The following is an 18,483-nucleotide window of genomic DNA, read 5'->3' as shown; positions in this document are numbered from 1 at the left end:
AACAAAATTGAAAGGTTCTGTGAGGAAAAAAGGACGGCTGTTCAAAGAAAAGCAGAAAAGTCAACGTGGGTAGAGAAGAGTGAGCAAGAGAGGAGTGGAAGGAGATCAAGTCAGAGAGACTTGCAGAAGCCAAGTCATGCAGGGTCTTAGGAGGTCAAGGCAAGGAACTAGGATTTCTTAACAATGTGATAGGATAGGAAGAAACTGGAGAGTTTACTGACAGGAAAGAAAGCAGGGAAGTGACAAGCTATTATACGTGTTTTTTAAAGTTTGGGTTACCCTGGGGATCAGAGAAATAAACCTTCTTATTTGCCAAGAGACTTATAAGTTATAAAGAAACTATCCTGAAAATTCCTGCCACTAAGACTTATTCTATATAGGAATGTTACTGATTTTAAAAACTTAAAGATAAAAAACAAACTTTAAATATAACTGTCATAATATTCTCAAATCACAAAAAAATAAAGAATTTTCTATATTATGCTTCAATATAAAGTAACTATTCCAGCATTAATCTCAAACTAAACCTCACCTGTTCCAATTTCTGGAAGACATTGTTTATAAAATTCTTTTTTTCTTCCACTTGTAGACAAGACAGTTGAAAAAAAAAAATGGATTTGTGCCAAAAACCAAAATGCTTCTACTGCCCCCTAGTGCTCATCTTAAAGAATGAAGACTTTCCCACATTAGTTTGGAAATAGTAATGACACATTCACTGGATTTTGGAATAGAGCTTCTAGCAACCTCTGCTGACAGAACCTTGCAGGTGTAATTAAACTGTCTTGTTTTAAAGAACATTAATTTTCCTCTGAAATTAGAATCATTAAGTTTCCTCACAATGTTTTTAAAAAACTTTTCTTTCCAGCCAGCTGCACTTAAATTAAAATTGGTCATTAATCAAATATTGGTAATGATGATGAAAACAGTAAGAAAATCCAGCAATCTGAGTATTTAGTATGTGTCAATCCCGATGTTAAGTGTTTACATAAATTACCTCATTCTATATCAATCAACTCCTGAGAACTAAAAGAGAGGGTTTTTTTTTTTCCATTTTTAACACTTCAAACTTTCCCTAATGCATGAGAGAAAAAGACTGACTGATACAGGTGGTTGGCAATGACCAAGGCCAAAGAGATGAGAAGCCTCAGACCAGAAGTCAGGGAAGCACAGTGGTGGCCCAAACTTGGACTCTCCACCACGGAGCGTGCCAACCAGGGAGTCAAAGAAAGTTCATGGAAAACAGGTGCTCACAGCTAAAAAGTCACTGTTACATCTAGCCTTTAGTTACAGTCATAAAAACGCAACTTTCAATTTTCTGTAGTAATGGGAAACTGGATAGCAAGGATAATGAAAATCCTCAATAATCCCAGTTTCCATTTGATTATGTTACAACCTTCTTTACCTTTAAAAAAAATCAGAATTACACACATGTAATAAATACAGTTTAAAAATCACTTTCACCTCTTTCCTGACTCTACCCCCTTGAATTTTTGTTCACTTACTCAGTTCAAAGCAAAATAATAATATACCTCCAAAAACTCACTAAATACTCCTAATTATTTAACAGTTGGTGTAGTTTGACAAAGTTCAGTCATGGTTTGCATACCACTTTCATTTGCATTCTATTTGAAGGAACAATTTTATTACCATTGCAGATAAGATCAAACGAAGGGAAAGTGAAAAGTAAGTTTGTTATCAAAAGAAATTATAGGAGTTCCCGTCGTGGCGCAGTGGTTAATGAATCCGACTAGGAACCATGAGGTTGCGGGTTCGGTCCCTGGCCTTGCTCAGTGGGTTAAGGATCCGGCGTTGCCGTGAGCTGTGGTGTAGGTTGCAGACGCGGCTCGGATCCCACGTTGCTGTGGCTCTGGCTTAGGTCGGTGGCTACAGCTCCGATTCAACCCCTAGCCTGGGAACCTCCATATGCCGCGGGAGCGGCCCAAGAAATAGCAACAACAACAACAACAACAAAAGACAAAAAGACAAAAAAAAAAGAAAAAGAAATTATAATATACATTAACATTGCCAATCCAGTGACTTCAGCAGTAACACTAAATCAACTACTAACCTGCAACTGAAGTGAAATGCGTATTAAAAAAAATAATCACAATCAGGCAGTATAGTTCTTAATGTAAAACTATCAATATGTTCTCTGGTAATTTTCCTTTCAATTCTGGTGCTATCGAGAACTCATTCCTTTTTGGCTACATCCACAGCACGTGGAAGCCCTGGGGGCCAGGGATCAAACCAATGCCACAGCAGAAACCCAAGTCACGAATAGTGACAACAGATGGTTAACCCAACATGCAACCAGGGAACTCCAAGAACTCATTTTTTTTTAAAGTTCATGACTAGAAGAGGCACAAAGAACTAACGGGGTGATGGAAGCTCCTACTTCTTATTTGGGATGGTGGCTACACACAGTGCATATAGAATTGTCAAAACTGCTCAGACTAAAAACTTAAGATCTGTACACATTATTAGATATAATTACACCTCAATCAGAACAATAACATTTTAAGTTTTGTGGGACTGTTTTAAGAGAAAACTACAACTTTTTTCTGTCTCATTTAACAGATAGGTTCACAAGCAATGCTAGTCTATATAAAGTAACTAATTAATCTCATTCAACTGTGGGGCCTGCTCTTACAATTATTAAACTATTATGAAACTAAATTTTAAACTTAGGACAAGGTATATATAATGGCTCTTACAAAAACAGGGGTCTAGTGAGTTCCCTGGTGGCCTAAGGGTTAAGGATCCGGCATTGTCACTACTGTGGCACAAGTTCAGTCCCTGGCGCAAGAACTTCCACATGCCACAAGCACAGCCAAAAAAAAAAAAAAAAAAAAGGACAGCAGGTGTCTATTTTCATCTATTTGCATCTTGATGCTCACATTTCTTCTGTTCAGTCCTCTATCTCTACTTCCATGTAAAAACAGACTGATATGTCAAAAATAGAAAACACTCCCAATGCCATAAAATGAAGTTTTCAATTATAAAAACCAAATACAACATTGTAAATCACTTTAATCACTTTTTTTTTTTTTTGGGTCTTTTTGCCATTTCTTGGGCTGCTTCTACGGCATATGGAGGTTCCCAGGCTAGGGGTCTAATCAGGGCGGTAGCCGCCAGCCTACGCCAGAGCCACAGCAACATGGAATCTGAGCCGCGTCTGCGACCTACACCACAGCTCACGGCAACGCCGGATCCTTAACCTACTGAGCAAGGCCAGGGATGGAACCCGCAACCTCATGGTTCCTTGTCGGATTTGTTAACCACTGAGCCACGACGGGAACTCCACTCACTTTAATAAAAAAAATTATAAGATTGCCTCCATTAAGGCTCAACAGAATGTTTACATTGGATATGGACAGTCTTCTGTGGCAAAATAATCCACATATATATTTTTTTAATTTTTAGTAAGATATAATTGATTCACAATGGCTCTGTCCATTTTTTTATTGTTTTTTTGTTTTGTTTTGTTTTGTTTTTTAGGGCCATACCCACAGCATTTTGAAGTTCCCAGGCTAGGGGCTGAATCAGAGCTACATCTGTCAGACCACGCTACAGCCACAGCAATGCCAAGTCTGAGCCACGTCTGCAACCAACACCACAGCTCATGACAACACCAGATCCTTAACCCAATGAACAAGGCCAGGGATCAAACCCGCATCCTCATGGATACTAGTAGGATCCCTTTCCACGGCTAGTTCCAATGGGAACTCCCTGATTCTCCTTTTTTTTAAGGTAATACGTATTATTGTAGAAAGTATAAATATTAACCTAAAACCACAAACAATTCCAAAAAATAAAAGTAAATGCCAAGTACATTCAATTCCAATCTTTCTTTAACAAAATGAACCGTAAAGACTGCACCTCATTTTTGAAGAAATAATAACAGGAGAATAATTAAAGGCAAGATGAAACAGACAGGAATTGAAATGAAATTCACACATGCTAATACAGTAACCAAATCCTAAGAGTTTCAAGATTGCATTGGTATCCATAAACTTTATGTCTTTTGCTATGTTAGAGAAAGGCAGCTAATATGTTCACAATATACAAAATGAAATCAAAAAGAGTATATACATGTATGTCATACAATATTAAAGGACTATTCACAATGCCAGAGAAGATTTTAAAAGTAAATAATTTGCCATGACTATAAGTTAAAGTACCAACTACCAAGTATAAATTCATGCTCACTACACAGTTCTTAGTTGGCTCCCCTCATTATCCACCCTTTGTAATGGAAGCATTGAATTTTAGCTAGAACCCTGGATTCTTGAAGGTAAATATATTTCTTGTGTGACAGAAAGACAGGAAGTTCAAAACAAGTAGCCTCCTTTATCCCTTGTGCCTTAAAAACAAAACTGCAAAATAATGGCTACAGCTAGAGCATCCGTGTTGAAGCTCACGCATGGATGATGGCAGAACAAAAAAGGCAGAAGCAGCCTAAACCTGCAAACTAGCTCTAATCCACTGAACTCTCGATTTAATTTTATGTAAGAAGAAAAAAAGATTTCTATCTTGTTTAAGGCATTGTTATTTTCCATTTTTCCATCACCAGCAGCCAAACCAGTACTAACTGATACACAGGTTCACCACTCAAAACAGGCTCAAAGCTCAATGTCACTGGCTTCCAAGTATGGGAGGTAGCATCGTAATGCCAAAAGCACAGACAGCCCAGGTATGAATAGCAACCCCACCACCGAATAGTGAGACAGTGAGCAAATAAACAAACTGGGCAAATGATTTAACCTCTGTGGGCAAAAAAAAAATTGAAAAATATTTACTGGTTATTTAATGGTTCATAATTCAACTTCTTTTTTGTACTGAAAAGCTTTATAACGTTATTTATAGTCAGATGCATTTCTTACTAAATTTAGTCCTAATTTTTTGTTGTTTTTCCTGTTGTTAAACAAGTATCTCTTTTTCCATTTTTAACCCTTTAAACTGGACACTACTAATCTGTTTCAACTAGTCTCTGTTTTAGGTAGAATCATATCAATAATATTCTCACTTCTAATATTTAGTCTTGACTATTTTAGTTTGTTTAATTAGCAAAAATATCTAGAATAACAACAATGTATAGTTACCACCTTTTATTCCTGGTTTTAATGAGAACACCAATAGTGCTCCTTAATTATGTATAACACTGACTAGTAGTATGAGACATGGATGAATTATTCAGTATTAAAGTTTCTTCTCTTTTTTTTTTTTTTTTTTGCCCATGCCTACAGCATATGGAAGTTCTCTGGCCAGGGATCAAACCTTTGCCACAGCAGTTCCCCAAACCACAGCAGTGACAATGCCAGATCCTTAACCACTCACTAGGCCACCAGGAAATTCCTTAGTTTCATTTTTAAATGACTTTATTAGGACTCATGTTAAAAATGCTTAATTTCTGGGAGTTCCCGTCGTGGCACAGTGGAAACAAATCTGACTAGGAACCATGAAGTTTCAGGTTCGATCCCTGGCCTTGCTCAGTGGGTTAAGGATCTGGCGTTGCCGTGAGAGCTGTGGTGTAGGTTGCAGACATGACTTGGATCTGACGTTGCTGTGGCTATGGCGTAGGCTGGCAGCTATAGCTCTGATTAGACCCCTAGCTTGGGAATCTCCATATGCAGTGGGTGCGGCCCTAAAAAAGACAAAAAAAAAAAAGCTTAATTTCCTTTTTGCTCTATATCAAAACAGATGATTGTAATAATAAATACCAGATACCATTCTAAAGGTTTTATATATATACATTTGTTCACTGATTCGCTCATTCACACAACTCAAGCAGAGTGTTGTATTAGCCCTATTTTAGAGAGGAGGAAAGAAAGACACAATAAGATTAAGTAATGCCCAAAGTCACACAGCTTAAAAGTGAAAGAGTTCCATTTGGCTTCAAAGTGCCTTTCCTTAATCACTACTCTATACTGCCTGCTTATATCAGGATTTTGTATCTTTCGATTGCCTGGATTACAGTCATGATAGTCAACACTGGAAGCTGGGAGATGACTTAGGTGGCTGTTGATGTGCTATCAGCTGGTAGTAATGGCCACAGAAACGGAGAGATCTGGTAGACTGTGAAGACAGGGCTAACGAGACGTGTTAAGGAACTCGATATAGGGTAAGATGGAAAGAAAGGAATCAATAATAGTGACTAGGTTTTGTGGCCCAACCATGGCAAATATTTAGAACTCTGTTCCCTATGTTTTATATTAACTTCATTTAAGTACCCTGGTTTTTCTTTTTTTCATTCATTCTTCCTAACTTATGCTGTCTTACAGCATTCCACCTCATTAAATCCTTTTTGGAACAAGGTAAAACACACACAAAAATAAGTTTTTTCACAAGTACTTAAGACATTTTATGTTCAATATTGTTCTGTTTGGGTTTCTCCAATATCTGGTCTAGATTTTTAATTAAGATCATAATTGCCTTATAATAAAGGACTGCTATTTGTCATCACACTGTTTCAAGTGACAGGCACCCTTTACGATCAACGTGGAAAATGGATGAGAACAGAAAAGTATATAGCAGAAATAAACATTATCCTCATTCCCACGATACAGAAGTAAGCAATAGGAGGGCTTTTTTCCAGGCATATATATTATTAAAATTTTTGAAATCATACTTCCTATACAGTTTTATGTCCTTTCCTATTGCTACTGAAAACTTATTAAACATGTGTAATGACTACATAATATTTTTATGTGACTATACATCAATTTACCAACACTTCCCCCATTACTAGATATTTACTGGCATTATGTCTAAGTATTCTAATATTTTGTAAATGTCAGTTATTTTCAAACTTTTTTAGACATGGAAACTTTCTGTCAAGAGAAAGCTCTGAGCAAGCCCAACATAAAATAGAGCAGACTTCGCTGAATATAGGTGAGGGACCCAATCCTGCCACAACCACCCCCAAAACAGTGTTACACAGAACACATTCTGCAAACCACCATTATATGCAGTACTGTGATAAACATCTTTGTACATAAAGCTTTTTCCGTAATTTCCTTAGGAGAGAATCCCAGAAGAAGTGAGACTGCTAAGTTTAAAGGAAATGAACATTTTCAAGGCTCCTGATATTATAGCTTCAATAGCAAAAACAATACTGTCAGAGCTCCTGCTTCCATTTCTAGAATATGTACACGTTCATGGCTCTTCACAAAATATGACAGTTATGATTTAATAGGTATAATTCAAGATAGGCATAAAAAGACATAAAAATAAGAGATTCAAAAGGAACTTATCATCTGCCCCATGTCAAACTTCAGAAGCAATTAAATACCAATACTTTTAGAAACACAGACCATCACATATCATGAAAGAAATATTTTTCACAAAATAGAAACCAAAAATATGTATTACTTCTAAGCTATTGGAAGAAAGAATATTCTCACAAAAGTTTCATGAAAACTTTAAAGTGGCTTCATTAGCACAGAGAAAGCTTCATTGGCATAGGGGAGCAACTCCATGCCCTTCTTTTTAGGAAATACTATTTTGTAAGCAATATCCAATGTTCTTAAGTATCCGTGAGGCATGATACATACCCTAGGAAAGGACCCTAACTTAATGAAGCTATAACCTCAATTGTGTCTAAGTAGTCACAAGTGGTTTGAGAAGAGGTGCATCAGAATAACCTATGAAGCCTTTTGTGACAATACAGATTGCAAGACTTGAGGCAAGTTCAACCTAGTGCCACTAAATTGATCTCTGATTACAAAACCTACAATTATATTTTTTTCTTGGCCACACCCACAGCAATATAGAAGTTCCCAGGCCAGGGACCAAACTTGAATCACAGCAGTGACCCGAACCGTAACAGGGTCAATGCCAGATCCTTAACCCACTGTGCCACAAGGGAACTCCACATTTTTCATTACATTAACAATGACTCTTATATTCAGATTAAGAATCACTGGATGAAAAAATTTAATATTTTTCCATTAATTTTAATAATACTTGCTGGAATATTTAGCCACTCAAGTATGTAAACTTGGCTGCCCTCCTACTAAGTAGAATGTCTCTCTAAAAAGCCACAGTGTTTCGCAAGTTTCTGAGCAACAAAAAAAAAAAAAAATCAAATTGTATTCCAGAATCCCCAGGAGTCACACCCGCCTGCTGGGGTGGTTTATTTTCCCTCATCTAGGGAATGAGTACTATTATTTGCAATATGACTTGTATTACAAAGAGTTTAATCTTACAGCAGTGAGGAAAAGGGACTGAAGATCTTAGAGACAAAGAGTCAAGCTAAGTAACTACAGCAAAAATTTAAGTAGGAGAAAACAAAAGCCTGAGTTTGATCTTAAACATCGAATTTAGAACATTGTTGGAATTTAGAAATGAATGTGCTTCCGGAGTTCCCATCATGGCTCAGTAGTTAACGAATCCCACTAGGAACCATGAGGTTGCGGGTTCGATCCCTGGCCTCACACAGTGGGTTAAGGATCCGGCGTTGCCGCGAGCTGTGGTGCCGGCATTGCCCTGAGCTGAGTGCGGCTCGGATCCTGGGTTGCTGTGGCTGTGGTGTAGGCTGGCAGCTACAGCTCCGATTAGATCCCTAGCCTGGGAACCTCCATGTGCCGCAGATGCAACCCTAAAAACCAAAAAAAAAAAAAAAAACTATTTGTTGAAAAAAACAGTCAAAGAGACAGGCAGCAAACCAACGGTCTAGAGAAACAGCAAAAGATGAGTTTCGAGGAAGGAGACATCACTATTGTCCAATCATACAGAGGTACAGAATGAGAAGTGAGAAAGGGCCTTTGGATTTAGTTGTTTGGGTTTCATTGCTGGGGATCTCTGTTTGAGAACTGTTTTAGTAAAAATGGTAAAAAGCAGAAACACAATAAGGATTTAAGGAGAAACCATGTGGTGACAAAGGAGAGGTGGCAAATATAATTCTGCATGTAATGTGCTGATAAAGACAAAGAAGAAACTGGATGGTAGGTTGGAGGGAAAACTGAGTGAAGGGAAGATTTCAGTAGTTTGCAAGCTTAGGCCAAGAGCAAGTAGAAAGAAAAAGGTTAAAACAAAAGGAAACAAAAGATGTAAAATGCTGATGATGATGAATCCAAGTCTGAAAGAAAAAAGGACAGGAAAGCAAGGGTACCTACAGAAAGGTTAAGTCTTAATAAGTAGACAGGACAATTCTGATATATCCCAAATCATAAAAATATAACTAGCATTCTGATATATAAACCAATCTTATAATTTTGTTAGCATTCCTCAAACTGATCTCCTGAAGGAACTAAATTCAGTTTTTGAGTCAACAAGCAAAGAATTACTAGGCTTGAACTCCAACCAACTACAAAAACAATATACTTCCAAAGGCCAGAAACATTTGAACTCAATGTTGAAACACTGCAAAGCAAATTATCTAAAATAAACCACCCTAATTTGTCTGTCTAGATTCCACAATAACATTCTTGTTCAAAACAGTTATCAGCAGATTTTCTTTGCCTATGATCCCTAATTCTATCATTGCCTGATCTAGAAGGCTGCCAATGTCCCATTTACCAAATGCAACAAAGTAGAAAAATTTGTTCTCACTCAGAACTTAAAAAACAGACTGAGGTTGCCACCCACCTACTATCGAAACAGCTAGTTTTGCTGTCATGCCTCAAACATAAATTTTATATGCACTAGGAAGCCAAAAAATTCATGTGACTTAGAGTTCCCCCTGTGGTACAATGGGTTAATGATCCAGCTCATCTCTGTGGAGTTCCTCCTCAGCCCAGCCAGTGGGTTAAGGATCTGGCGCTGCTACAGCTGTGGCACAGGATGCAGCTCTGGCTTGGATTTGATCCCTGGCTCAGGAACTTCCATATGCCATGGGTGTGGCCGAAAAAGGAAAAAAAATTCACAGGACTTGCTTTATTTCAATATGTGCTTCATTGCGGTGGTCTGAACCCAGCCCACAATATCTCTAAGGGGATGCCAGTAACTTTTATTATAGTCCGTTGTTATAACTGGTCTATTTGATCTCATCAGCCTCATCCTTCCATTTCCCTTTAGGAAGAAAACAGCCATACACTAATCACAAGACACTTTACCACAACATCAGATACTTGCACACATCTGAGTTCTCACAACAGCAACAGCAAATTGTTTACTCCTTCTTACTTCCATTCTCTCTTCCCTAGTGCACTGTCAGCCTTGAAAAGCTGTCTTGGCCAGCTCAGGCTGCGAAACAAGATACTATAGGCTGGGTGACTAAAAGATCAGAAATTTATTTTTTCACAGTTCTGGAGGGTAGAAATCCATGATAATGTGCTAGCAAATCTGGTTTCTGTTGAACTTTGTTCCTGGCTTATAAACAGCCACCTTCCTGCCATATTCTCAGACCTAGCTCTCTGGTGTGTCTCTCTTTTTATAAGGATGCTAACTAACCCTCTTTGGATCAGGGCCCACTCACACGACCTAACTTAACCTTAATTATTTCCAAAGAGGCTCATCTCCAAACAAAGTCACACTGAAAGTTAGGCCTTCAGCATATTAATTTGGGGGGCACATAAGCATTCATAACAAACAAATATAACAAAACTCACCATCACATATCATAGTTCAACCTAAATATTACCTACTCTATGAACTACCCAAAATAATTAAACACGTCTTTTTCATGTCCATAACACATCGTGGGTGTTGTTCCTGTTTCTGATTATCCATGTGTGCTTGAAAATGTTGAATGGGGGTTCTATGTAAGTTCAATAGATAAAATTTGTACCTTTTTATTGCTAAAATCTATACTCTTATTGTTTCATAACAACTTCTGAATTATTTCTGAACAATTTTCTACTACGACTGTAGACTTGTCCATTTCTCCTTATATTTCTGTCAACTGCTGCTTTGATTATATTGCATTAAAATACACACAGGTTAAGGACTATCAAACTTCCCTGGAGAATAATTTACCATTAACTAATGATACTCATTTTCCTAAGTAGAATTATAAGATTATTTTGTCTTTGTATTAATTTATAATACTAACTAGTTATATTTTGATTTGTACTTTCCTGCTATATTCTCCTCTATTCCCTTTTCTTTCAATCTTTCTATGCCATCATATTTTAGATGTATCATTCATAACTTTTTTTTTTTTTGTCTTTTTGCTATTTCTTGGGCCACTTCCGTGGCATATGGAGGTTCCCAGGCTAGGGGTCAAATTGGAGCTGTAGCCACCAGCCTACTCCAGAGCCACAGCAATGCAGGATCCGAGCCACGTCTGCAACCTACACCACAGCTCACGGCAACGCTGGATCCTTAACCCACTGAGCAAGGCCAGGGATCAAACCCGAAACCTCATGGTTCTTAGTCGGATTTGTTAATCACTGAACCATGACGGGAACTCCCAATCATAAATTTTTAAATCCAATGTGAGAATTTTTTTTTAATTTGGCTGTCCCCACAGCATGCAGAAGTTCCCAGGTCCCAGCAGTGACAATGCCAGATCCTTAACCCAGTAGGCCACCAGTGAACTCCAAGAATTTGTGTCTTTTAGGTAGCAAGTTTAGTCCATTTACATCTATTGCTTTTTGTTGTGTTGGGTTTTTTGTTTGTTTTTTGCTTTCTTAGGGCCACACCTGCAGCATATGGATGCTCCCAGCCTCAGGGCTGAACCAGAGCTCCAGCTGCCAGCCTATGCCACAGCCACAGCAAACCAGATCCAAGCCACATCTTTGACCTACACCACAGCTCCAACCCACATCTTCATGGATACTAGTCGAGTTAGTAACATGCTGAGCCACAATGGGAACTCCCCATTTACATCTATTGTGAACACTGATACACAGCTGACCTTTCAACAACATGGGTTTGAACTACACAGGTCTACTGGTAAGCAGATGATTTTTTTTAAATAGTAAATACTATAGTACTACACCATTCACAGCCAGCTGAATCTGAGAATGTAGAGCCTTGGATATTGGAGGAACCATGTAAATGGAAGACTGAGTGTAAATTATACTCAGATTTTTGACTGCTCAGAGAGTTGGTGCCCCTAATTCCTGGGTTGTTCAAGGGTCCACTATATTCATATTCATGCCTATCATCTTATTTTGTGATCTCAGTTCACCAAGATTTTCCTCTACTTCTTTTTCCCCATGGTTTGGAATGACTGAACTTTCTTCAATAGTGTATCAAGAGCATTTTGGTATAAGTGGTATAGACAATAAAGAGGTACATTTTCTGTAGAGAATTTAAAAACAATAATAAAAACAACTAAGATGAAACTACTTTTTATTATCATCATGTGCTGGCAATTCTAAAAATATTAGTTTAGAAATTGGGAGTTTTTTGGGGTTTTGCTATGAAAAGTGCTGAGTTTTGATATGTAAACATCAAAGTTGCATATTTCTACTACTTATCTGTTACTAAACACTGCATTCTACATGATGTTAGCTTGATGAACTCCCCATTATACTGTCTACACCACATCCATGCATACATATACTCAGCTACACACATTTTTACATAATATTTTTTAATGGTTCAGAATCATTAACGCTTACTTCAAGGGTCATTTCAAATCTCCAATCCCATTGTACTACGTGTTCTTGCATTCAAACAGCACATTCAAAATAAACAATGATTATAAAGCCAAAGGAAAAAAATGAGTATCTTCCATTCTGTTATTCTATCAATGCCAGGAGAAAAAACAAAAAACAAAAAATAGTAGACAAGAGTTGGCAGAAGAATTAAAAAGCACAATGTTTAGGAGTTCCCACTGTGGCACAGTGGGTTAAGAATCCAACTGCAGGGAGTTTCCATCGTGGCACATCGGAAATGAACCCAACTCAGAACCGTGAGGTTGTGGGTTCGATCCCTGGCCTTGCTCGGTGGGTTAAGGATCCGCCATTGCCATGAGCTGTGGTGTAGGTCGCAGGCATGGCTCAGATCCCACCTTGCTGTGGCTGTGGTGTAGGCTGGCAGCCATAGCTCTGATTAGACCCCTAGCCTGGGAACCTCCATATGCCACAGGTGCAGCCCTGAAAAGCAAAAAAAAAAAAAAAAAAAAAAAAAAAAGAATCCAAGGTTTAAGGTCCTCATTTGATCCTCAGCCCAGAGCAGTGAATTAAAGGATCTGCAGCTACGGCTCAGATTCAATCCCTGGTCCAGGAAATTCCATATGCCGTGGGTGAGTCAATAAAGAAATTAAAAATTATTTTTAAAAATTTAAAGAGCAATGTTTGAACACCTAAATTGTTTTCATCAAAAATGTTCTAGGAATTCCCATATGGCTCATTGGGTTAAGAACCTGACATAGTGTCCATGAGGATGTGGGTTTGATCCCTGGCCTTGCTCAGTGGGTTAAGAATCCAGAGTTGCCACAAGCATAGGTTGCAGATGTAGATCAGATCTGGCATGGCTGTGGCTGTGGCATCAGGTCGCAGCTGCAGCTCTGATTCGACCCTTAGCCTGAGAACCTTCATATGCTGTGGGCATGGCCATGACATTTAAAAAAAAAAAAAAAGACCCACTCCAGGTATCAAAAATACAAAGAAGGATGGACTGGGAATTTGGTGTTAATAGATGCAAACTATTGCCTTAGGAATGGATAAGCAATGAGATCCTGCTGTATAGCACTGGGAACTATATCTAGTCACTTATGATGGAGCATGATAATGTGAGAAAAGAAACGTATATGTGTTTGTGTGACTGGGTCACCTTGCCGTAGAGTAGAAAATTGACAGAACACTGCAAAGCAACAATAATGGAAAAAATGAAAATCATTTTAAAAATTCAAAAATAGGGAGTTCCCGTCGTGGCGCAGTGGTTAACGAATCCGACTAGGAACCATGAGATTGCGGGTTCGGTCCCTGCCCTTGCTCAGTGGGTTAATGATCCGGCATTGCCGTTAGCTGTGGTGTAGGTTGCAGACGCGGCTCGGATCCTGCGTTGCTGTGACTCTGGCATAGGCTGGTGGCTACAGCTCCAATTCAACCCCTAGCCTGGGAACCTCCATATGCCGCGGGAGCGGCCCAAGAAATAGCAACAACAACAAAAGACAAAAAGACAAAAGACAAAAAAAAAAAAAAAAAAAAAAAAAAAAAAAAAAATTCAAAAATAAAAGTACTACAAAAGTTTTATTTTAAATTTTTTCCTTTTTTTTTTTTTTTTTTCTTTTTAGGGCCACACCTGTGGCATGTGGAAATTCCCAGGCTAGGGGCTGAATCGGAGCAGCAGCTGCTGGCCTATGCCACAGCTATAGCCATAGCCAAGCCAGATCCAGGCCACATCTGCAACCTATGCTGCAGCTTGTGGCAATGCCAGATCCTTAACCCACTGAGCAAGGCCAGGGATCAAGGTTGCATGCTCACAGACACCATTTCGGGTTCTTAACCCACTGAGCCAGAACGGGAACACCAATATTTTTTCCTTTTAATATTTTAGAGGTCACAAAACTTACATCTCTTCTTTGGGCACTTACTCTTAAAATTATAACTTGAAAGCAGACTTAAACTAATCTAAAGTTAATAGCCTCCTCCTAAACATGACTTCAAAATGAGTGAACTCATTCTACTCTTCCATCATCTACATTATTGCTCACACTAATTCTGATTTACTTTGTTTTTAAATTCCCCCAAATGTATTCATCATCGTTACTGACACTCAATGCTACACAGGCTTAACAAAATGTTTATTAACTTTTTAATACCTGGTTTCCTGCTGCCCATTTATTATTTTTGAGTCCTAGTGCCTTATTCTTTTTTTTAATGGTTTTTTTTATTACTCAGATGAATTTATTACATCTGTAGTTATATAATGATCATAACAATCCAATTTCACAGGATTTCTATCCCATAACCCAAGCACATCCCCCCACCCCCCAAACAGTCTCCTCCGGAGACCATAAGTTTTTCACTTCTTGTTCTGCAAAGAAGTTCAGTCTGTCCTTTCTTCAGATTCCACATGTCAGCGAAAGCATTTGATGTTGGTGCCTAGTGCCTTATTCTTAAAGTATATCCTCTAGAGTTTTTTCAACAAGCACAGTCAGTAATAAACTCCAATCTTTTTTTTTTTAATTTGTTCTCATTCATGAATAACTGCCTAGCAAGGAATTGATCACTACCCTACCCTAAAAGACACTACTCCACTGAATTCTTAAATCACCATTGAAATACTTACTTCCTCTTCTTCTGAGTCACCATCATCATCATCATCATCTTCTGCTTCTTCACCCAGAGGAGCAGGCAAAGGACCGAGGATATCTTCCTCCAAATGATTAACTGGCTCTTCCACCATTTTAAGTGGTAAAGGGGGGCCAATTAACTCATCGTCAGAAGAATCAGAACTCTCTTCACTTTCACTGCTGCTTGTACCTCTGCAAATACAGAAACAGAAACTCACTGCCTTTGCTGCAGCAAAGAACATACTCTACAGTATTGATTTTTCACTGAACTGAGTTTTTTTAAATGTTTTTAAATTTGTAATTCAAACATGAAATGTTGACTCAAATATTTAATCTTAACTTAAATACTCACTTATTTATTTACCTTACCTAAATATAGAATAAAGCCAGAGACAAAAGCTCAGAACAATTACATGTCAGAGGCCCAGTAAGATAATCCACATTCATAAAGAACCAACAAAACAACTGGAATGTGGGGGAAACTACAGGATACCACACTATAAGAAAGAAAACTGCTGAGGGAACCAATGCCTCTGAACACAATCACTACTTGCTGCAGGAGCAAATAAAGACAGTCAAGGAAGAAAGTTAATATTACTCCCCAAATATTGCAACATATTGTCTGAAATACAATTTCTCAGTGCTAATCCAAGTTTGCTGAGTTATTAAAATGTTAAATGTAGGCTTCCTGGGTTGTAAAAGATAACTTACTCCAGGGAATATCATTATCAATTATCAGCTGTTTTTCTACCCAACACATCTGAGGACTATTATACACCCTCACTAAAAATCTTTCTCAAACACCTCTATACATTCCAAAAGCCACCACCATCCAACATCCCTTTACCTTCTACCCCATCTCAAAAGGTTGAGAATTGCATTCCTAATTGTATCAATTAATTTACCAAATATTTTATAGTATTCAAGGTATCACTGCCTTCTAATGAAAGCAGAGATTTTTCTCTTGTGCTCATTGCCGTGGCTTTACACCCAAGTATTGCCTGACATATAACAGGCATTCACTATCTATGGAAGAAAAATATGGCATTTTTCTTTTTATTTTCAACTAGGTTCAATATTAAAAGGAATACATGTTCACATACATGTTATCCTTATACAAAAGAAGGAGCTAGCAAACCTTCATAGGAAGTTCTCTGTTTTGTTTTGTCTTTGCAGCAGTTTAGTTCAATGTGCTCCAGCTCCAAAGGCCGTCTTCATAACTGAATGAAGCTTGGTTCAGCATGAGGGTCTTTGCACTTGCAGTTCCCTCTGCTGAAACAGGGTGTCTCAAGACCTCTTTCTCATCATCATTCAGGTCTCTTCAAATGCCACCTCCTCAAAGAGGCCTTTAGACACCCACTGGAAACTTGTAAGCAGAACCCCATCAGTCACTGTTACTTTACTTTACTTTACCTTACTCTGATGATCTTTATTATGCACATCGCTGTTATATTATTTGATCATTTAGTTGTTTGCAATCTGTTATCCACCCCCTTAAATACCCCTACAACAATATGAGCTCAGAGATCTCACCTAACTTGCTAATTGCTCTCTTGTTAGTTTCTAAAGCAGTTCCTAACCCACAGCAGAATTCAATGAATACCTGAATAACTGAATTCAATTTGTATTATTCACACTCTCAAAAGGTGGTAACCCAAATGTTCATCAACAAACAGATGGCTAGGAGTTCCCATCATGGCTCAGTGGTTAACGAATCCGACTAGGAACCATGAGGTTGCGTGTTCGATCCCTGGCCTTGCTCAGTGGGTTAAGAATCTGGCATTGCTGTGAGCTGTGGTGTAGGTCGCAGACTCGGCTCAGATCCCATGTTGCTGTGGCTCTGGAGTAGGCCAGTGGCTACAGCTCCGATTCGACCCCTAGCCTGGGAACCTCCATACGCCGCAGGAGCAGCCCCAGAAAAGGCAAAAAGACAAAAAACAAACAAACAAACAAATGAATGGATAAACACATTGTAGTAGATACATACAATGCAACACTATTCAGCAATTCAAAGAAATAAGGTTCTGCTACAATATGAACCTTGAAAATACTATATAAAGTGAAAGAAGCCAGACTCAAAAGAACAAATATTGTATGACTCCACTTACAGGCAAATTCATGGAAATAGAAATTAGGTTAGAGGTTATCACCGGCTAAGAGGAGAGGAGAGTGGAGAGTTATTGCTTGATGGATAAAGTTTCTGTTTGGAGTGGTAACATTTTTGGAAATAGTGACAGTGGCTGTAAAGCATTAAAAACACTATTAATGCCGCTAAACTGTATACTTTAAAATGTTCAAAAGGGCAAGTCTTATGTTAAAAAACTTTGCCACAATTAAAAATATCATGGCACCATAGTAAAAGAATATGATTTAGAAATATGGAGGTAAACAGAGAAGAAAAAGTTTTTAAAAAGTTACCGTTTTTTTCTGGGAAGTAAGAATCACGAAACAGGCAGAAACGAGACTTTACAATGCTTGACACTAATACATATATGCTACTTTGAAAATTTTTAAAAGATCAGTAGTTTCTAGTAGTTTGTGGCGAGAGAGGGTTGAAGCGGCAGAGCACAGGATGTCAAAGGCAGTGAAATGACTCTGATGGATACCAGAATGGTAGATACATGTTGTTATAAATTTGTCCAGAACCACAGAATGTATATCAAGAAGACAGCCCTCACGTAAACTCTGAATTCTGAGTGATGAAGATGTGTCAGTATAGGTTCATTTGTAACAAATATACTGGGAGTTGTTGATAATGGAGAAGGCTATGAACATATGGAGCCAGGTAATATACAGAAAATCTCCCCACCTGCTATTCAATTTTGCTATGAACCTAAAGCTGCTCTAAAATAAAGTCTACTAAATAATTTAATTAAAAATAAAGGGGGAGTTCCCGTCGTGGCGCAGTGGTTAACGAATCCGACTAGGAACCATGAGGTTGCAGGTTCGGTCCCTGCCCTTGCTCAGTGGGTTAACGATCTGGCGTTGCCGTGAGCTGTGGTGTAGGTTGCAGACACGGCTCGGATCCCGCGTTGCTGTGGCTCTGGCGTAGGCCGGTGGCTACAGCTCCGATTCAACCCCTAGCCTGGGAACCTCCATATGCCACGGGAGCGGCCCAAGAAATAGCAACAATAACAACAACAACAAAAAAGACAAAAAAAGACAAAAGACAAAAAAAAATAAATAAATAAATAAATAAAATAAAGGGGCTGGGGAAATCGATTATTTATATGAAGAAAAAAATAAAACTGAGTAACATCTTTATACTATTCACAAAAAAACTAATTTATGTTGATTAAAGATCTAAATATGAAAAACAAAACTTAAAAACTTCAGAAAAAATTATAGAA

At 38.2% G+C, this 18,483-nt stretch overlaps 1 protein-coding gene across 2 annotated transcripts in view; it reads right to left on the bottom strand.

The window, feature by feature from the left end:
- The window catches only part of WDR70 (WD repeat domain 70), a 290,519-nt gene that overhangs the window by 251,627 nt on the left and 20,409 nt on the right, over positions 1-18,483 (bottom strand). For both annotated transcript variants that reach the window (XM_021076961.2, XM_021076962.2), the window contains exon 5: positions 15,130-15,325. In XM_021076961.2, coding sequence (XP_020932620.2) covers positions 15,130-15,325 — 196 coding nt within the window. The remainder of the gene's footprint in view (positions 1-15,129; positions 15,326-18,483) is intronic.

The sequence above is a fragment of the Sus scrofa genome, chromosome 16 (genome assembly GCF_054392235.1).
Source record: "Sus scrofa isolate SSC_HxYL_T2T_F1_AM1 chromosome 16, Sscrofa_HxYL_maternal_Yorkshire_Landrace_v2.0, whole genome shotgun sequence".
Lineage (NCBI taxonomy): Eukaryota > Metazoa > Chordata > Mammalia > Artiodactyla > Suidae > Sus > Sus scrofa.
This window is presented reverse-complemented; position numbering and strand designations above follow the sequence as displayed.